Source organism: Pelophylax lessonae (genome assembly GCF_965119305.1).
Source record: "Pelophylax lessonae genome assembly, chromosome: 5".
Lineage (NCBI taxonomy): Eukaryota > Metazoa > Chordata > Amphibia > Anura > Ranidae > Pelophylax > Pelophylax lessonae.
In genome coordinates, this window is record NC_138772.1 from 476,473,385 (window position 1) to 476,495,470 (window position 22,086).

The 22,086-nt window shown below is 43.8% G+C and overlaps 1 protein-coding gene across 1 annotated transcript in view; it reads left to right on the plus strand.

The window, feature by feature from the left end:
- Positions 1–19,179, plus strand: part of LOC309556827 (neural-cadherin-like) — a 128,280-nt gene extending 109,101 nt beyond the window's left edge. The window contains exons 29-34 of the mRNA XM_082259348.1: positions 909–1,173; positions 3,795–3,975; positions 7,630–7,883; positions 9,973–10,127; positions 12,744–12,803; positions 18,558–19,179. Coding sequence (XP_082115474.1) covers positions 909–1,173; positions 3,795–3,975; positions 7,630–7,883; positions 9,973–10,127; positions 12,744–12,803; positions 18,558–18,974 — 1,332 coding nt within the window. The 3' untranslated portion in view covers positions 18,975–19,179. The remainder of the gene's footprint in view (positions 1–908; positions 1,174–3,794; positions 3,976–7,629; positions 7,884–9,972; positions 10,128–12,743; positions 12,804–18,557) is intronic.
- The last annotated feature ends 2,907 nt before the right edge of the window (positions 19,180–22,086 follow it).

Sequence of the window (22,086 nt, forward strand, 5' to 3'; positions counted from 1 at the left end):
TATACCTGTTGACCCTGCTAGAAATTCAGTGTGCATGTCGCTTCCTGTGCACTGAACTGATGTCTCAAACAATGTTATCAGCCATCCCAGCATAGGTGTGCGCAGCCTATTGCATTGGGGTATGCACCCCAAAGATTGAACACACAGGCCTTTCTCTACAGCCTCAGCTGCATGGGGCAGTGAATGAATGGAAAGTGCTCTGTGCTGAGTGGCTTCCTGTTATTCACAATCTGAAGCATAGTAAACAGAGTTTAACTGTGCTTCAGTTATAAATGGACAAAGTGAACGAGTGTGTTCATTTAGAAAAGGAAGAGGCCAGTAAATTACATATTTACTAGCCCTTCTCCCGCTCTCCATCCTGAAACATCCCCTGCAGCAACTGGGGGGAGAGGAGAGAAGCCAGCAGCACTGTGAGGGAGGCCCGGGCAGTACGGGGAATCGGCAAAGCACATAGTGATTAGGGTGTGCACAGGCATGCCTGGCACACCCCTTGCGCACGCCTATGCATCCCAGAAATATTTTGTAAACTAAAGTACATCTGCCCCCTATGGTTTGGAGATGAAGAAAGGATGGGGGGGGGGGGGGGGGGCTCTATGGTCTAAATCAGGAGACCAGTCTAGGGTGACAACACTGCTCTCCATAGACATGATACAGTGAGCCAGTGATGTCACCCTAAGACAGAAAGTGTGTTACTGGCAGGATCATCGGGTAAAAACTGCAATTTATGAATGTTTTGTTCTCAGGTTTAGATATGCTGCCTTTAAGAGTATAAAATGTTTTTATGGTGAGCGCAGGAATCTCCCTTGTGTGTGTTTTTTTTTTTTATTCTTTTTATCACCAAACATTCTTTATTGTCAGCCATGTATTACATTATTTATTATAAAGCAGCTTTCCTTCCATACTGGCAGATTAGTGGAGGACACTTCGCTGTTGGTTTCCACTTTGGTGAGCGGAGTCATGTGATCAGGCTGCCGGACCTGCGTATAGATCACGGGCGATGGGCGCTGCTGAGCCTGGAGCGCTATGGCAATGTCTTTACATTGCGTATAGAAAGAGGAGGCGGTGTCCGAGAAGTGACGGCTACTATGGGAAAAAGTGGATCATTCGAAGCTGATCCATCGAATGTAATGTTAGGAAACAGCTTACCACAGCAAGCCGAGAATGATTTTCAAGGTATGTGGCCTTCTTAAATTCTCATTCACTTTTTATTAAAGTTCCACACTTGTATATCTATTGTAGAAAACTGCTCAGGTCGTAAAATAAAAAGTGTATCCTCAAATCTAGCAGAAAATATAACTGAAGGTAGCAGTGCCTGGGCGAGGCCATCTAGAGCTCAGGGCAAACATGAAAAACTGTGTCAGGTATGAGCATTATGTGTTAGCAACCCAAAACCCCCCGCCCAAAAAAAAAAATAATAATAATTGAACACTAACCTACATGCTTAACCCCTAAGCATAAATTCCCCCTCCTCACTGAACAAATCGGCCCCCTATTGAAGTCCTCCCTCCCAGCACAAATCTTGCCTCCCCTATCCCCCCTCCTGGCTCAAATCCTCTCTCTCCCCAAATGCCCCCAGCACACATCCACTACTGATCAAATCCCCCCCCCCCCCCCATGAGTACACATCCTCTTCCTCCCCCACTCCAAATCCCCCCTCCAGCACAAATATTCCCTCTCAGCACAAATCTCCCCCCCCCCCAAAAAAAAAAAATTATCCTCCTAGCACAAATACCCCCCAATCATCCCTACTGGCACAACCCCCCTCCTAGCACAAATCCCCTCCCTACTCTATCACCATATCACCTCCTCTAGCACAAACACCCCAAATCCCTGCCCCCTCCTACCCACCCCTTGTCCCAGCCCTGGAAGGTAGTAACACACGTTGGTTCTGATCCACAAGTTGAAATAGCTTTTAAAGTGGAAGTTCAGTAAAAACCTAACTAAGCTTAAACCTACATTCACCCCCATTCTGAGCCCATTCTATCCACCCTGTAAAAGGAAAAGTGCCTGTACTTCTCTATTCTGAATTTGTTCCATTCTGGTCACATGATCTCTCCAGCGCCGGCTGCAGTGTAGAGGAGAGACGGTCGTCAATGGCTGCAGAGGCTGACTATGGGGCATCCGTTGTCGGCTTTCCCTCCTCTACACTGAATCCGCTGCAGAAAGCCAGTCATGTGACTCGACCAGAGCGACTTCAGAATAGGTAAGTATAGGCATCTTTCTTTTTACAGGGTAGATAGAATAGGCATAGAATGGGGGTGGAAGTAGGTTTAAGCTTAGTTTTGACTAAACGTCCAATTTCAGACATCTTAAAGTGTCCTTAAAGCATGGTAAAGTGGACTCTCAATCAATGTTATCTCTTTTATTTTAGTCTTAAATGATAACTTTATTTTTGGATTGTTATCCTTTAATTTAACCCCCCATTCCCCAGCAACCCTAATATTTTAATATTCAAAGTATTCTTTGCATGCTCCAGCCAGATGCACTCCAGGCTGGTCTTCTGTGAACAAATTCTGTCCATTCCTATGGAGCAGCTGTTGTGTCACAAGGACAGATGACCTCTACACAGGAATCGATAGAGTTTTTCCATGCATGTGCACAGGAAGCGAAGGGCCGGCCAGAGTAAGTGTGGGTTATATAGTGTGGATCTGATAGGAGTGTGGGCAGGTGAGTATTGCTCTGGAAGGTGTTGGAGGGGTAAATTGAAGGATAACTGTAGGGAAATACAACGTGTAATTAAAAATCAGCTATATAGACCCACCCACTCAGCCAAGTTCAACAGGTACACAGAGAGAAGTGCATGGCCCTGGATGCACGGACTCTCCATTGGGGACTGTGCACCGCCCATTCAGTAATTTGGGCTTTCTGCATCCAGCTCAGTGCTGGGAAAGAGAAGTAATCAAAGGGCTTTTCACGCTGTACAGGGATGATAGTCCATGTAAATGAGCCCTAAATTCTCATTCTTTTAACGAATACTTTCTCTATAGCACAGGTGTCAAACACAAGGCCCGGGGGCCACCTCCGGCTCACTAGGCCATTTCATATTGCCCTCGCTCCTCTTCTGAGCTGAGGCACCTCCTCTTCTCCGCCCACCCCCTTGTCTCAGCAGTGGGAGGACAAAACTCCTCCGCAAGATCCTGCGCTTCTCTGTGAAGCTGCTGAGAGGTTTGTCTCTGCCCTTGCCCCTGTCTCAGGAGTCAGCAGCTGAGAGAAGGACAGAACTCCTCCTACAGATCTTGTGCCTCTCTGTGCAGCAGAAGTTCTTCTCTCCGCCTACCCTGGTCTCAGCATTCAGTAGACTCCGGCAGCTGACTTCTGCCCTCCTCTGGTCCTCCTCCAGACCCTACACTTTATGCTTCCCAGCTTCTTCCTGGAAGCAGCACAAGGTAACAGGGGTGCGCTGTGATATAAGGGAGGGTGGAGGACTCTTAACTTCTGATAGTGGGGGGGCTCTTGACATCTGATGTAAGGGGGGGTGGGGTGCTCTGGACATTTAGTTTTACAGATACAACCGGCCCTTTGAAGGGAACCATAATGCTGATGCGGTCCACAATGCAATTGAGTTTGACACCCCCTGCTCTAAAGCTTGTAATAGGTTTAGCTTTGCTTGCAAAGTAGCCAGAGATGTGTTTACATTTTATAATCTGCACAGCCAGAAGGGGAACGGGATGTTCTTATCTGCAGATTGAGCTACAACATTCATTTTCTTTTCTGTCATGTCTGTGAAATCGATGAATATTTGTCTTCATGATCTAAGAGAGAAAAACTTTCATGGGCTCTGTTATTGTGCACAGGATGTTTACGGGATGTGCGCGTCAATGGTCTTCTGCTGCCGTTGGATGGAGAGGGTAATGAGCACAGCTCTGTTGTCAGCTCACAGGGAATCAGCAATGGATGCCACTCGGATGTCTGCAGGAACCAGCCCTGCCCTTCTCACCTCAACTGTATTGATTTATGGAGAAAACATGAATGCAGGTACAATACTGGACAGTGAACTATTTGGTGATGATACAATGGTAAGAGGCAGAGTTTACTACTCTTGGGCCCCCACTAATTCTCTAATTGATGGCGCTTAGAGGAAGCTCCAGGGCAGCTGAAAGCTCTCCGGTATATTTCTCACATTTATTTTCAAGTGTTTATTTTCTTTATAGAAAAAGGTTTATTTCCACCTCAGTACCAACATGTTACACCCCCTTCCTTACCGAGCCATTTTTCTGTTTTCAGTGTTGTGTTTGATTGATAATTACTTGACAATGCAATAGTGTACCCAAATTAATTTTATATCATTTTTAGACAGATGGAAATTTATTTTGGTGGTATTTAAAGCCCAAGTGTTACTGAAGAAAAAAATCAGCACAAGGGATATTATTTACATTCAGTGTGATGTGTCCTTTGTGCTGCTGTGTCCTGATTTAGCAGAAATCTTCCTTCTTTGATGAAGCTGTAGTACCAGCTTTTATAAATGGAGAAGGTTGGCAGAAAGGGCGGCATATTTTTTATTTTATAAATTTCTCTTTATTGATTTTAAACAAGAAAAAGACACAATAAACATAGGCGCCACGCAGGGCGAACACAAAAACAGCCAGCAATAAGCCAGTGAAACCCCCCTCTCCCCCAGCCCACCCCCTCTCCTACCCCCACCTCACCCACCCAGGCTCTACCCATCAGGCCCATCACCAGGGCTTTTTTTCAGCGGGAACGCGGGGGAAAGAAGTTCCGGCACCTCCAGCACTGACTGTATGTAATGGCAAGGGGTTCAAGGTCTATTAATGCTAGTTGCTGGGGGGATCTATTGTTGCTGGAGGAGATCTACTTTTGCGGGGTAGGGAGGGGCATCTACTGTTGCTCAGAAGGTCTATTGTTGTTGCTGTTCCACTGTTGCTGGGAGTCAGTTGTTGCTGGGAGGGATCTAGTGATGCTGGCTGCAGGGAAATCTGTTGTTGCTGCTGGGGGTCTATTGTTGCTAGGGGAGGGGGTATTTTGTTGTGAGTGATACATTATTGCTGGGGGAGGGTCTTTAGCTGCTGGCTGCTGGAGAGTCTATTGGTGCTGACTGCAGGGAGAGCGGTTATTGCTGCTGGAGATCTTTTGTTGCTGGGGGAGGGGGTATTTCCTTCCGGGTGGTTCATTGTTGCTTAGGGGATCTATTGTTGCTGGCACATGTGATCTAGTTTACTGTTTTTCTAGTTATTATTAACAAATTCCATACAAATTACTTAGTACCACAATTGTTACATGGTTCTGTATTCTCTAAAAGGAGCAGTACTTAGGGGGTGGAATTAAGGAATGGTGCAGGAGGTGGGTAGGGGGCGGAGACAAGGGGTGACTTGGAAAGGGGAGTTCCTGCACCTATTGTCTGAGAAAAAAAGCCCTGCCCCTCACAATAGACGGATAAGCCTCCGAGGAAGCCAAAACACCTCAGGAGATTCCAAGGGCGGCATATTTAAGCACTCTTGAGCTAAACAGGACAGAGCAGCACAAGAGAAACATCACATTAAAGGTAAGTAACATCCCTTGTGCTGATTTTGTTATGCTGCTAATAGCAGAACTTACATACTCTGGCAGAACTTACATACTCTGGCTGTTGTTTTTCTAATTTTCCTCCTAGGAGCTTCCTTCTTATGCAGCCCCCTGGCCATGCTACCTGATTCCAGGTATGTAGATTTCCCCTGTGCCTCCCAGATCTTAAAGAGCCTTGCTGAAGTCTCTATACATGCATGCTCCCATTTAGAACTACAAACTTACATGCAGCCTTTCCGAGAGGGACAAAGAACCAAAGTCACATTGACTAAGGAGCTGCTATAGAGAGGGAGGTGAAGAGTGTCCCTTTCACTCTCTCTGTGTGCACAGCTGGGAATGTCTGCACATATGTTTGCAGTTATAAACACAAGCTTGCACATAGTGGAGACTGCAGCAGGACTCCATAGGTCCCGGAAGGCACAGGATACCCACATACCTTGAGGCAGGCAGTAGGCTGGGGGGCTGTATGAAGAGGAGGCTCAGAAAAAAATTATAAGAACAACAGCAAGCCAGGGTTGGCCCAAGACATTGTGCTGCCTGGGTCCAAAAATTAAAGGCTGCACCTCCAAAAAAAATAAAAATCACGCCCACCAAAAGGCCCACACAATTTTATTTTATATCATGATAATTAAAACTAAAATTACATTTATCAGGAAGTCAGATTTATATGCAACAGCACCTTGTCTACATGCCCAATTATATGACATACCATTATGTTCAATTCCAAACCAAAAACTCCAGTATTATTTTGTTTGTTTGAATGTCTGACGTCATTGCGCACACCACAATCACATAAGGAATGTTCCCCTGGAGGAAACCCTCCGCCTCCTCATACTCATCAGTTTTCACTATGGGCGGCAGTATGAGATGGGGAAATGCCGCCCGTAACGTGCCGCAAACTGATAACACACAAAACTGCTGGAAAAAAAGAATCTTGGGCATCAATTTGCTGCCCCTCTCAAAGTGCTGCCTGGGTCCAATGGACCCAGTAGGACCCATGGTAGGGCCGAACCTGCAGCAAGCACATGTAAGTTCTGCTATAAGTAGCTGATTTTGTGAATAAAATTTGTTTTTAATATCACTTTAATCAATAAAGGACTGCAGAATGTAGGACAGTGAGTTATTTGGACTTATCTGTATGTTGTCCTTTCTGAAATACAAATTTGACTCTTCTATTGCAACAAAAAATGTGCAGGGAACAGAAGCAGACAGCTAATGATAATATTGTTGCAGAAGGGACAGCAGTAGGGTAAGTTAGTACACATAAAACCTACAGTCCTTTTTGTTGATACTTTATGGAGTCAGTGGTGTATTTAGGTTTTGTGCTGCCCTAGGCCTGTCTAAACTTGTGCACCCCTTAATTTAAATATGACGCACCCCTTCCTGTAAAGGCCACACCTCTTCCTGTTTATGACCCGCCCTGTCATCTGTAAACCACAACCACAGTCTATCAGTGCCCATCAGTGTAGCCTGATCAGTTCCCATAAGGTCAGCCTCAGCAGTGCCCATCATCATACCATCATATCATACCAGGAGGTAGCAGTGTGACCGCTTTATGGGGGTGCCAGACTAATTTGCCTCCTGGACGCTGACCTCCAGCCCAATTCGCCCTATAAGACTGACACTATACTAAAAGTGTGTAGCGCAAGCCGTCTGGGACTCTTTTTAGTGGGGGAGGCGGGAGGAGGCTGTTTTTTTTCTTTTGCGTGGTGCAGCTTTTTTGCTGCCCCCCCTGCAAAGTGCTGCCCTAGGCCTGGGCCTTGTTGGCCTAGGCTAAGATACAGCACTGTATGGAGTTTTTCTTTAATGTCAGGTTCCAATAATAGAGGATTACTCCCTGGCTTTACAGTAACGGGCCAAGATGCCACATAGACACATAGATCTTACATAAAAACATCTGCTAAATGAATGAGTTAGACAGACCTGTTTTACCATCGAGGCACTGTAAAAAAGATGGTAGAATTTTCCAGCATTCCATATCCATTTGGGTTCTGTTTACTAACATTAGATATCCAATGACTGAAGCTCATCCTAGACATATCTATGTAGTGATTCTGTTATTCTCTTGATGCTTTTGCCAGATTTGTAGTACATGTTTCTCTGATTTAGGTGCCCAACAGATAAAGTTGAAGTGATGAATAATGTAACAGGACAGAAGCACTGTCACCCGTCACCTTGTACGAGATGGAGCTGTCGGAATGGGGGCAGTTGTGTAGCTCAGTCCCAGCACAAGTATATCTGCCAGTGCAGAAAAGGCTTCAAGGGTAAGGCCTGTGAGACCATCCAGGCCAGAGCTGGGAAGATTGTTGGACTGAGCTCAGGATCCATTTTAGCCATCAGCATGTGTCTTCTGATCTTCATTGGTAAGGTCATGGTTCTTTTTGCTTATTTTCATTGTTAACTTGTCTGGCAAGTGGTATAAAAAATAAAAGTTGGTAAAAACGACTTTATGTTAAATTAGTCCGGCCATGCACATATAGGTGAATCTTTTTATGTAAATTAGGGTTTATATTTTTTGAGGCACAATAGTAAAGATGAAGCCCACCAAACATTGATCTCAGATTTCAATAGACGCCAGAGGTTTGAAGTGAAAGTACTCATACATTACAATTGTCCGTTATATATCAGACTTTTCAACAAATCTTTAATATTGAGATTCCTCTTGTACTGTATATCTCCGTGCTCTGCTCACTAACTCCCTATAGAATCCAGTTGGATTGGCCCTAAATTTAAACATGTAGGAGGTAAGTGCTTCTCTGTCCTCTGTAGTTATAAAAGATGGAGTGTGTACAGAAAAGAAACAATTAACAAGAGCCTGCAGACCACAAGTACCGTCAAAGACTTCTTACTCCAACTGTAACACATTATATTCAGTTCAGATTATGGTAAACTGAGCAGACTCACTGTTTAGTACATTTATATTATTTCCTGGAAAACATTCACAGTTCCCTGATTCTATTTGTTGCCTAATGTAGCTCTCCCTGGCTTTTCCTAAACCCCTGATGAAGGGTATTCCCGCAACGCGTAGGGTGTTGGGTGCCCATTGGAAATCTATGCTCCACCATTCTTCTTGTCCTACCATAAGTTTTTACAACTTTATATTGTGATACATTTACTATGAAGGACTGAGATAAGCGATGATACACCTCCCCCAATCACCCAGCGCTTAAGCACTCTGACTGTGCAAAAATGAATAGACAGAAGATGCAATAAAACTCAACAAAACAAAGCTGCTGCCTAATTTAAAAACATATATAGTAGTATGCACCTTTTAATATATTGTGATACATGTTTCGTTCTTTACCAGTACATTGATTTTATGTTAATTTCATAAAATTATTGTATGTTTCTTATTTGTGGTGTTATATTCGGCCCTTAAAGTCCCGTTCCCTACCAAGGAGGGGTTTTCTTTGCTATTTATTTGGGATGTTGGCCATATACCACCTCGCTCTACCTAGATGAGTGCCCCTTCTGGCTTCTCCTAAAGTGATTGTAAGTGATCATCTTGTAAAACAACCCATTAGGTTTGAAATAAAAATGAAAGGCAAAACATTTTTGTAAAGTTAAAAAAATACTTCATAAATACATTTTTTTCCCTTTTTTATAAGTGAGTACCTTCCCTCTGTTCTCAGCTGTATAAGAGCTGGGGGGGGAGAAGCAGCAGCACACTGATCCTCCCAGTGAATGACTGGACAAGTCAGATCATTGAAAGAGAGCGGGCATAGCTACCGATCTGACCATGGTGTGTTCTCCTGCTTAGTGTGGTCAATTTATAATAGGAATGCAGACGAACTAGCAGGGATTCCAGGAATTTTACACAAATGAAGCAATACAAAGAGAACAGGATACTTTTCCTACAAGTACATGGTACAGCAGCCACATATCAGGAATATGAAATGTTGAGGTAACAAACGCTTTAACTTCTAGAGACCTGACCATGGTGTGTTCTCCTGCTTAGTGTGGTCAAATTATAATAGGAATGCAGAGGAACTAGCAGGGATTCCAGGAATTTCACACAAATGAAGCAATACAAAGAGAACAGGATACTTTCTCATACAAGTACATGATACAGCAGTCATATATCAGGAATATGAAATATTGGGGTAACAAACGCTGTAACTTTTATAGACCTGAGAGAGCTCCAAGCCCTACTTGTAAGTTCTTATACAGCAAGCTTCAGCCCGCTGTCCGCTAAATATGGGTCACAGGAGTGCAGAACAAAGTGTATTTCTTTGATCTATAGAAGTATGGCCAAAAGAGCTTTGGCCATACTTTCCTTTAATCTTCACCTGAAATGAAGCAATCTTCTGACCTTTATTTGAGAAGGAGTGTTCATCCTCCTTTATCTGAACTAGATTTTTATTCCACCTTCATCTAAGGAGGAGCAGTAATCTGTCTTATTTGGATCAGTATTCTGACTTTATTTAAGATGGATTGACATTTTTGTTGCAGCCTTGTTGGTCTCCTACACAGTATGGAGTCAGTGGGGAAGATCAAAGTTTCGTAAAGGTGGAGTTTATCACATTCCTGCAGAACATGAAAGCTGGGAAGATATCAGAGGGAACGTCTTGCATTATAACGAGGAGGGTGGAGGAGAACATGAACAGGTACACCATATCACATAGTCTCTGTTTTGAATTTCTGATTATGGTCTTCATTTTATACCTTCGAAAGGATTTTGCAAATGACAGTAAACTTACATTTTAATGTGAGAAAAAACATCCTCTAATCCTCGTTGGCGCACCTATACATAGGCTATGCCCCCTTCAGTTTATTATTAATGCTGCTGCCAGGCTCATCCACTTTACCAACCCTTCAGTGTCTACCACCCCTCTCTGCCAATCCCTCCACTGGCTTCCACTCACCCAACAAATTAAACTCAAAGTACAACAACTTACAAAGCTGTCCACAATTCGGCCCCCAGCTACATCACTAACCTAGTCTCAAAATACCATCCTAATTGTTATATCCATTCCTCCCAAGACCTCCTGCTCTTTAGCTCCCTCGTCACCTCCTCCCATGCTCACCTCCAGATCTTTTCCTAAGCCTCTCCCATTCTATGGAACTCCCTACCCCAATCTGTCCCTATCTCCTACTCGGTTTGCTTTTAGACCACCTCTGAAAACCTCTCTCTTCAGAGAAGCCTATCCTGCCCACACCTAACAACTGTACTTTAATTTTCTCCATCAGCTCATCCCGCACAGTTATTACCTTTTGTATCACTTGACCCTCCCTCTTAGATTGTAAGCTCTAACGAGCAGGGCCCTCTGATTCCTGCTGTATTCAGATACATTGTAACTGTACTGTCTATCCTCATATTGTACAGCGCTGCCCAAACTGTTGGCGCTATATAAATCCTGTATACAGAGGCGTAACTAGAACCTTCAGGGCCCCGGTGCAAGAAACCATGAAGGGCCTTCCCGGACCCCTAGCCGGGGCCCTTCCCTTCAAGCCTGGGGCTCTTCCCACTGATCCTGGGGCACTTTAAACTTATTGCGGGGCCCTTTATTGCGGTCCCGCAGCGGGACCCTTTCACAAGTTCTGCAGTGGGCCTCCTTCCTGCCATCTTGGGGCCTCCCCACGGTGGTGGAATGCCAGGGCCCGGTTGCAAGTGTGACCTTTGCGATCCTGGAAGTTCACCCACTGGTGTCAGTAGTTTTTATTTTTTGGTGTTTTAATTGTATTTTTTTATCATTTTATGTTATTTTTTTACAGTGTCCCTGACAATGACTCTGTACATTCAGAAAAGGAAGGAGCTGGTAAATTACATATTTACCGACCCCTTCCTGGTTCTCTATTGTGACACATCCCCTGCAGCAGCCGGCAGGGGACGGAAGGGAGCCAAGTGGGGGGGACAGCACAGTAGGGGGGGGGGGGGAACCAGGGGAGCACACAAGGGCCAAGAGACAGCAGAACAGCAGTGGCGGGGGCAGCATACAGAGGAACAAATCTCCTCCATTTTCCTCCTGAAGCTACAGGAGGAAAAAGGAGGACAGTGATTTCTCTACATGCTGCCCCCGCCGCCCCTCCTATCCAGGTGTACAGGGGACTAGCACAGGCCCCCTGGAGCATGGGGCTTGGTTGCAATTGCAACCCCTGTAGTTACGCCCCTGCCTGTATAATAATAATAAGGTGGTACATCATCTGGGCATGAGTTGATTCAGTAACTTGGAACCTTAAAGTGTTACTAAACCCAGAACCTGCATTCACTTTATTTGGTCTCCTACAGTACACAGAACATGGAAATGTAATTATTTTAGTAAATATAAACAGCTAAATACCTTTTCTCATCAGCAGTATATAGCAGTCTTGTGACTTCTATCAGTGTCCAGCCAAGCACTGGGTAAAGCTTGTAGCTTGTTGTCCTATGAGAATGCAGTCTTGTGACTTGTATCAGTTTTTGTAGGAGGAGTTTTCATTCTCCCCTGATCCTCTGTCTGGACAGTGCTGATTGGTCCTGTGCTGATCACATTTACTTTCCCAAGAAAAAAAAAATCTCTCTAGCAATACACACCAAACTGAGCATGTGCAGCCTGACTCCTCATGCTCTGTTCTATCACGAGATGGGTTGGAGTCAGTTAAAGAAGAGGAGGATCAGAGAATAAAGGATCACACAGCCTTTATACACAATGCAGAGGATTAACCCCTTAGGTTCCACGGTGAGTATAACAACCATGCTTTACTGCATATACACACTGATTGCACTGTTGTGGGTTTAGTAACACTTTAAAATATTTTATCCAAACAGTACCAATAAAGTCTGATCAACATATTCACAGAAAAGGCAGTTGGTGGTTTGCAGATATTACAAGTTTATCTGTTTGCTAGAATCATGGCATTCAGGGGCCAATATCCTGCGGAGTCTTTTGAAAGGCTCTACCTTTAACCTAGATTTACGTTTATTGCAACTCCTTGATGCTGCACACATTCTGCGTACGAATCCAACATATTTTATACAATATAAAAGTATATTGTTAAAACAACTTATTCTATCCACACTTACATAGCAAAAAATGAATGAGAATAGTAGGGTTGTGGGTTCAACAATCAGAATGGTTGTCAAGGGAGGGTATCACCTGTTTCAAGAGATACAGTATATAAGCCAGAGAATAGTGCAGCAGGATGGAGGGACCCTTTAGACGGTGTCACAATTTGTAATGATATATAACATTTACCTTTAAAATGCTGCAAAGAAGGAAGAATCACTGTGCTGTCCTTTTCAGCACTGGAAGAAAACAGACAGACTAAGTGGAGTACTAAACAACAAAGGCACAAAAGTTATTGTAAGTAGCCATTGCTTTGTCTATCACTACATTTATACTCATCATTTTGAAATTGTATCTACCTCAAAACCAGACATCTGTGTTTTTAAAACGCATCTCCCAAGACAACCAGAGTATGACTTTCTTTTATGTTTCAGAGGAGCAGTTTTCCCAGAATATCCACTGAAAATGCACGTGTGCCGGTCTCTGCAGACAGCCATTTTTCATGTTTTTGCTGTGGCTCCACCCCTTGACAGCCAACCAAGCCTGAACTGTGTGATCTGAATGACCAGGTGAGCACACCTCCAACCGTGAGCATGATAGATTGTGCGAGCAGAGGTGGAGCTAATTCAGTCCACATGATCAATGAATGCTGGCAGACACTGGGCTATTCCACACTGCATAACTAATACTGAAAAAACAAATGCCTTAAAAAGCCTTGACCACTGAAAACTAAGACTTCAGTTTTTTATAATTAGTGAGATTGAAAAAGACACAAGTTTTTCTAGTTCAACCAATAGAAAAAAAAAAAAAAAAAATAGAAAACCTCCATATACACAATCCTAGGATCCAGAGGAATGCAGTGCAAGGCATATGGTTGTTGCCATGTTAATCCATATATTACCTAATATCCCAACCAGAATTCCCAGAACCTTTTTCCTGCTACAGTTATTATGACATGCCCTCAGGTTCTGCATATGTAAAGATGCATTTTATTAATGTGTTCTATTACTCAGGGGACAAAGTACATTTGATGGCTGAGGCTAGCTGTGAGGTCAAACAGAGCACCCCTTCTAATTTCATGGCTGTCTGACACAGCAGCTATTGAGGAGATGGCTGCTTTGACAAATTGCTTTTTGCTTCCTCTCCAAGCAATTGTCTGATTGCTTGAAACATTTTAGCTGATAGGTTGCCCTCTTGTGGGACACTTGTCTTGGGCAGGGGCATGGAGGGAAAAAAAGTACCATCCGTCAAAGCAGCCATCTCCTTGCTAGCTGCGTTGTAGGAGAAATATGCCAGCCTCACAGGTAGCCTTAGACCACATATAGCACATATGTCAAACACAGGGCTCGCAGGTAGAATCCTGCCTGCCAGGCCATATCAGGTGACCCTCACACGAGTTTCCGAGTTTTTCAGCTGGAATAGTTCTGCCACCTCTGGCTGTCAGACTCCACTCCCCGCTGTCACTTGTAAACACAGAAATTTTCTGTGTTTACAAAAACAGCTACAGGGAGTGCAGAATTATTAGGCAAATGAGTATTTTGACCACATCATCCTCTTTATGCATGTTGTCTTACTCCAAGCTGTATAGGCTCGAAAGCCTACTACCAATTAAGCATATTAGGTGATGTGCATCTCTGTAATGAGAAGGGGTGTGGTCTAATGACATCAACACCCTATATCAGGTGTGCATAATTATTAGGCAACTTCCTTTCCTTGGGCAAAATGGGTCAAAAGGACTTGACAGGCTCCGAAAAGTCAAAAATAGTGAGATATCTTGCAGAGGGATGCAGCACTCTTAAAATTGCAAAGCTTCTGAAGCGTGGTCATCGAGCAATCAAGCATTTCATTCAAAATAGTCAACAGGGTCGCAAGAAGCGTATGGAAAAACCAAGGTGCAAAATAACAGCCCATGAACTGAGAAAAGTCAAGCGTGCAGCTGCCAAGATGCCACTTGCCACCAGTTTGGCCATATTTCAGAGCTGCAACATCACTGGAGTGCCCAAAAGCACAAGGTGTGCAATACTCAGAGACATGGCCAAGGTAAGAAAGGCTGAAAGACGACCACCACTGAACAAGACACAAAAGCTGAAACGTCAAGACTGGGCCAAGAAATATCTCAAGACTGATTTTTTAAAGGTTTTATGGACTGATGAAATGAGAGTGAGTATTGATGGGTCAGATGGATGGACCCGTGGCTGGATTGATAAAGGGCAGAGAGCTCCAGTCCGACTCAGACACCAGCAAGGTGGAGGTGGAGTACTGGTTTGGGCTGGTATCATCAAAGATGAGCTTGTGGGGCCTTTTCGGGTTGAGGATGGAGTCAAGCTCAACTCCCAGTCCTACTGCCAGTTTCTGGAAGACACCTTCTTCAAGCAGTGGTACAGGAAGGAGTCTGCATCCTTCAAGAAAAACATGATTTTCATGCAGGACAATGCTCCATCACACGCGTCCAAGTACTCCAAAGCGTGGCTGGCAAGAAAGGGTATAAAAGAAGAAAAGCTAATGACATGGCCTCCTTGTTCACCTGATCTGAACCCCATTGAGAACCTGTGGTCCATCATCAAATGTGAGATTTACAAGGAGGGAAAACAGTACACCTCTCTGAACAGTGTCTGGGAGGCTGTGGTTGCTGCTGCACGCAATGTTGATGGTGAACAGATCAAAACACTGACAGAATCCATGGATGGCAGGCTTTTGAGTGTCCTTGCAAAGAAAGGTGGCTATATTGGTCACTGATTTGTTTTTGAATGTCAGAAATGTATATTTGTGATTGTTGAGATGTTATATTGGTTTCACTGGTAAAAATAAATGATTGAAATAGGTATACTGTATATTTGATTTTTGTTAAGTTGCCTAATAATTATGCACAGTAATAGTCACCTGCACACACAGATATCCCCCTAAAATAGCTAAAACTAAAAACAAACTAAAAACTACTTCCAAAAAGAATATCAGCTTTGATATTAATGAGTTTTTTGGGTTCATTGAGAACATGGTTGTTGTTCAATAATAAAATTAATCCTCAAAAATACTCATTTGCCTAATAATTCTGCACTCCCTGTATACCCTGGGCAGCTCGCTGATCCAACAGATCCGTGCTGGTTCTCATAGCAGGGTACGGTGGGGACAGATCTCCAGGATCTAACAAACAGAATGATCTTTTGGCAAGGTGAGGTGGAGCTGCCTATGCAGGAAGGGGGGGGGGCTGTGGCGGTGTGGAGGGAGATCCTTCACTCTATATGCAGTGCACTCCTCAAACCTGCACTCTGTTCACAGCGCACCCCTTAACTCTGTATGTAGCACACACCCATGAACTCTGCACTCTGTACATAGCATACTCTCGAACACTGCACTCTGCACGTAGCGTACTCTGCACTCTGTATGTATGGTACTCCTGAACTCTGTATATATGATACTCCAAAACTCTGCACTCTGTATGTATGGCATTACCGAACTCTGCACTCTGTATGTATGATACTCAGGAACTCTGCACTCTGTATGTATGGTACTCCCGAACTCTGCACTCTGTATGTATGGTACTCCCGAACTCTGCACTCTGTATGTATGGTACTCCTGAACTCTGCACTCTGTATGTATGGTACTCCTGAACTCTGCACTCTGTATGTAGTACACCCCTGAACTCTGCACTCTGTATGTATGATACTCCTGAACTCTGCACTCTGTATGTATGGTACTCCTGAACTCTGCACTCTGTATGCAGTACACCCCTGAACTCTGCACTCTGTGTGAAACCCACACAGAAGAAAAGTGAGCGCTGGTGAAACCAAATGTAATAACCACAGCTAGCACACAAAAGTGAATATATAACCCTCAGAAAGACATGCAAACAAACAGTGTAGCTATAAAAATCTTAAATAATACCAGTGAGTGTCCAAATGAGTGCTATAACAGAATATTATTGGAATGAGAACAATAGCCACATATCAAACTAAAATGAGACCAGTCCATCTGCTAAAAATCCAATTAGAAAATCATAAGTCCTTGGAGAAGCGTGTTATTCAAACACAATAGTGAAAATAAGGGAAAACTCTTCTGATTCTGTAGGTTGAATGAAAAACCACCAGTGCACTTGTGTATGTATGTGACCAACTCAAATAGTGCTCCCCTCCACCGTGCCTATGCACTCACCAGATGTCTGGTGTATTTACAGTTCGGCAAAAAAGTATTTAGTCAGCCACCAATTGTGCAAGTTCTCCAACTTAAAAAGATGAGAGAGATGCCTGTAATTTTCATCATAGGAACACTTCAACTATGAGAGACAGAATGGGGGGAAAGAATCCAGGAAATCACATTGTAGGATTTCCAATGAATTAATTGGTAAATTCCTCGGTAAAATAAGTATTTAGTCACCTACAAACAAGCAAGATTTCTGGCTCTCACAGACCTGTAACTTCTTCTTTAAGAAGCTCCTCTGTCCGCCACTCGTTACCTGTATTAATGGCACCTGTTTGAACTTGTTATCAGTATAAAAGACACTTGTCCACACCCTCAAACAGTCACACTCCAAACTCCACTATAGCCAAGACCGAAGAGCTGTGGAAGGACACCAGAAACAAGGACTTATGATTTTCTGATTGGATTTTTAGCAGATGGACTGTCCTCATTTTAGTTCGATATGTGGCTATTGTTCTCATTACATTAATATTCTGTTATAGCACTCATTTGGACACTCTTATTTAGGATTTTTAGCGCTGTACTCTGTACAAAACGCACTCCTGAACTCTGCATTCTGTATGTAACACCCCTGAACTCTGCACTCTGTATGTATCACACCCCTGAACTCTGCACTCTGTATGTAACACACTCCTGAACTCTGCACTCTTTATGTAGTGTACTCCCGAACTATGCATTTTGTACATATGGTACTCCTGAATTCTGTATGTAGTGTACTCATGAACATGAATAAAGGTATTACACTGCTGAAGTTGACCACCTACTCACATGCAAAAACGTTAATTAAACATAATTGGAGGGTAGTTAAGTGCAGGGAGAATAAGGCTCCATTGATTGATTTATGCATACACTGAAAACTATGTCTTAAAAGAAACCTGTCTGAATAAAAGAAAACTGTTCCATATATAGCATGCAGAAGCCTTAATGGGTGAATGCTGGGCTGTTCAGACAGGCAAAGTTTCGGCAATTTCTGCCTTCCTGTCTGCTGTGTATTTTTACTGGCCATAAGCTGCCAAGCGTAGAACTTCATACAAATGTGTAGGAATGCAGGTATCAGCAAACTCTAACTGGAAGAGCTTTGTCTGCAAGAACGGCCATGAAATTGTCTCATAAAGGGAATAAGTTTGCTGCAGGTATGAGTATTTTCCTCTAGGTTCGGTGGTCACCAATCTTTCAAACCTCACGGACCACTAAACTCACAATTTTAAATTTCCCGAATCACCAACACTAATTCTACATGCCTTATACACACAATGCTTTGGCTCTCTGCCCCCTCCCCCTGGATCACACTGCTGCCTTATACACACAATGCTTTGGCTCTCTGCCCCCCTTCCCCTGGATCACACTGCTGCCTTATACACACAATGCTTTGGCTCTCTGCCCCCTTCCCCTGGATCACACTGCTGCCTTATACACACAATGCTTTGGCTCTCTGCCCCCCTTCCCCTGGATCACACTGCTGCCTTATACACACAATGCTTCGGCTTTTACTCCCTTCTGCCCCCACCTGCATTCTGCATCACACTGCTGCCTTACACAGACTCATCATTGTATCTCACCTCCTTATACAGGAGCTGGAACTATAGAGGAGGAATTGGTTATCAATACTCGCTGACAGTATTGACTGTCAGTGTGCATTGAAAACAACACTGGAAACAACATTGGGCAGTATACTTCTGCCACAATGTTAATTTGTGAAGGAAACCCTGGGGACCACCAAAACGGACCACTGGTTGGCGACCGCTGTTCTAGTTGCCTACACATTCTTTCTGCAGCTGTTTTATTTAGTTATTGTTTTACATAATTATCATGAAGTAAATATTTGACATAACTAACCTACTGTTTTTTCGTTTCCAGAATGGATACAACCTTCAGAAACGGAAAAAAACAGTCAAAGTAAATGCTCATCAGTTATATTCTACCTCAAATGTCCCCTCCACTTCGAACTTGTGTCACGCTCCTGGCCGTCTACATGGTGCTGATGCATCGAGAGGAATATATTATTCTGAACAGACTAAAGCTGAGACCAGCATCCCCAGCTTTCAGGAATATGTTTCACAAATAGTTAAGGCTGCAGATAATGACAAAAAAAGCCAACCTCCTGAGCTCCTCCACATGTACTCCACAGAAGGTGATGGCTCAATGGCTGGAAGTCTCAGTTCTCTGACCTCTTCCAGTATTGATGAAGACTTGAATTATGACTACCTCTGTGAATGGGGACCCAAGTTTAATAAACTCAGAGATCTGTATCAGGAGTTGGACATGGAGGCATAGCTAGCCGCAGACACATGTTCGTAGAGCAACCCAGACACCCACAGTTATACACTAATTTATAACATAGGAATTTTTTTATATGAAATCTACAATAAACATCTTAGTTAAAAAATGAGTAATTTGATGTGGTGATAAAGCAAATTTATAATTTTTAGTTCTTTTTCTGAGAAGGCTAATCAAGATATTCATTGTTCACACAGTGATATCATTAGGAAGTAATTTAGCATACAGACAGGGCCGCCGTCAGGGGGGTACGGGCAGTACACCTGTAAGGAGCCCAAGCTTCCCTGTACAGAATCACTGGCACCACCTCAAACCCCATCCCCCCTGCGACGACAGCAAAAGAGATGAGCCCGCAGGTGAACCTGGCCAGCTTGTGGAAAGGGATGGATAATTCTGGGCGGGAATGAGGCTATATTGTGGAAAGGGATGGATGATTCTAGGCGAGGATGGGGGATACATTGTGGAAAGGGATGGATGATTCTGGGCGGGAATGAGGCTATATTGTGGAAAGGGATGGATGATTCTAGGCGAGGATGGGGGATACATTGTGGAAAGGGATGGATGATTCTGGGCCGGGATGGGGATACATTGTGCAAAGGGATGGATAATTCTGGGTGGGGATACATTGTGGAAAGGGTTGGATGATTCTGGGTGGGGGATACATTGTGGAAAGGGATTGATAGTTCTGCTTGGGGATACATTGTGGATAGGGATGGATGATTCTGGGGGGATGGAGATACATTGTGGATAGGGATGGATGGTTCTGGGTGGGGATGGGGATACATTGTGGAAAGAGATGGATAATTCTGGGCGGGGGTAGGGATACATTGTAGAAAGGGATGGATAATTCTGGGTGGGGATACATTGTGGAAAAGGATTCATAATTCTGCTTGGGGATACATTGTGGATAGGGATGGATGATTCTGGGGGGATGGAGATACATTGTGGATAGGGATGGATGATTCTGGGCTGGGATGGGGATACATTGTAGAAAGAGATGGATAATTTTGGGCAGGGATGGGGATTCATTGTAGAAAGGGATGGATAATTCTGGGTGGGGATACATTGTGGAAAGGGATGGATAATTCTGGGTGGGGATACATTGTGGAAAGGGATGGCTGATTCTGGGTGGGGATGAGGAATAATGCATTTTTCATTTTCATATAATAAGTTTTAAGAGTGTTAAAATAAAAGTGGGTGCACCGAAGGACTCAGTGGGATGGCCAGTGGGCGGATTTGGTGGGAGGGCCAGTGGTGGGCCATGGGGAATGTTGGTGGTCAGGCATCAGGGGGCCCAGGCCTAAAGCAACATTTCTGATGGCTGCCCTACATACAGATCAAACTTTGTTACAGGCATAACGCTCATGGCTGCCATCAGGGAGGGACAGCCCATACACTTGTAGGGGGCCTGGGCATCCCGAGGGGCCCAGGCCCCAACCAACACATGTTGCCGCTGTTTTGTAACAAGTACAACTCATTGGTATGGGCCCAGGCCCTCAAGCTAACGAGTTGTTATTTTACTGTATAGTAACATTTAGAGCTTTTTTACTTGCGGAAAGTGCCTGAATGGTGTTCCATCACCTCCCCCAGAGACCGTGAGGGAGTGGAGTGATCCGATGCAGCTCATTTATTTACAGCTGCAGCCTGAGAGAGGGTAAGGCAGAGTGATATCATCTGCACTCCACAACTCCCTGCAGACCGGATGCTGGTTTGAGCACCAGTTGCAGCTCAGGCATGTGGAAAAGCTGTGCTAGAGACAAGTTGTTAGACATCACACAAACTGCCTGACAATGTTGCTCGATGTGGACCTGTGCTGTGTCTCTGTGTTACATTGAGCTATGCCTTTGCTGGATGGGGATGTCTCTTTGCTTTATGGGGATGTATTTTTGATGAATCGGAATGTCTCTTAGCTGAATATGTAGGGATGTCTCTGCTGGATTGGGCTGTCTCTTTGCTAGTTTGGGCTGTCGTTTTGCTGAATATATGGGGATGTCTCTATGCTGAATATATGGGGCTGTTGGTTTTGGTGGGATGGCCAGTGGGCGGGCACTGGGGAATGTTGGTGGTCAGGCCCGGGGGGCCCAAGCCTAAAGCCGTGTAAGGGGCCCCAAAATTTCTGATGGCAGCCCTGATAACGCTGCAAATGAGGAAAGCATTAAAGACAAAGTTCTTGGGTTTTTCTTATTTATAAAAGATTTTCTTGAAAGGTTTTAGTATATTAAAATTCAGTGTTAGAAGTTAGAGGTTGGACATTCACCTAACAAGAGTAACATTGCCTTAGGACATTGGTGATACCTGGAGAATAGTTTTGTATGGGACATGGGTTACTGCCTAGGGATTCAATGTGAAAGGTTATAGAGCTAGTGGGGAAGCTATGGCTGATCACCAATATTATAGCAAAGGATTTGCTGCACCATAGGTAGCAAATGAAGAAGGGAAGCAAAAAAACACAAAGATGGGGGGATTAAATCAACATCAAAAGCATACCATGTCACCAATAGGGTACTTGTCTAATAGCCAAAAAAATGCATACAAAAAGAGATTTGTATTCTCCGAGGGTGAAGCCCCCCAAGTGATACAAAAAAGTGGTGGGTATAAGACAAGTTAGACAGGTAGTGATGGCTAAAATGCATGAATTTATCAAATTATAAGTTAAAAAAGAACCAATGCAAATACAAATCTAGCTCTGATGAAAACCACAGTATATCAAAATGACAGTGTCACAAACAGCCAAATGTTATGTAAACCACACAAAACAGACAACAATGAACATAAAACAAGAAGTCACTGTATAGCATCCGGACACAGTGAGGTATGTGGAATATGTAAGTCAGCGCAGCATAGCTGTATATGTGTAGCAAAAATAACACGATTATATGCTGACTGCATATTACACTTAGCCCTTGAATGGCCTAGCATTGATAGCAATAGGTAAAGGCCGTTCCCATTGCATAATGAAGACCACTCAATGTGTATAGCATGCAAATTCATCTGATTGAATCAGTTCCTTGGTGAACGTGTATGGATGTAATGAGTGACGTCTCACTCAGATAATAACAGATGACAGGAGCATCACAAATGTGAGATGTACACTATAAGTATGAAAAGC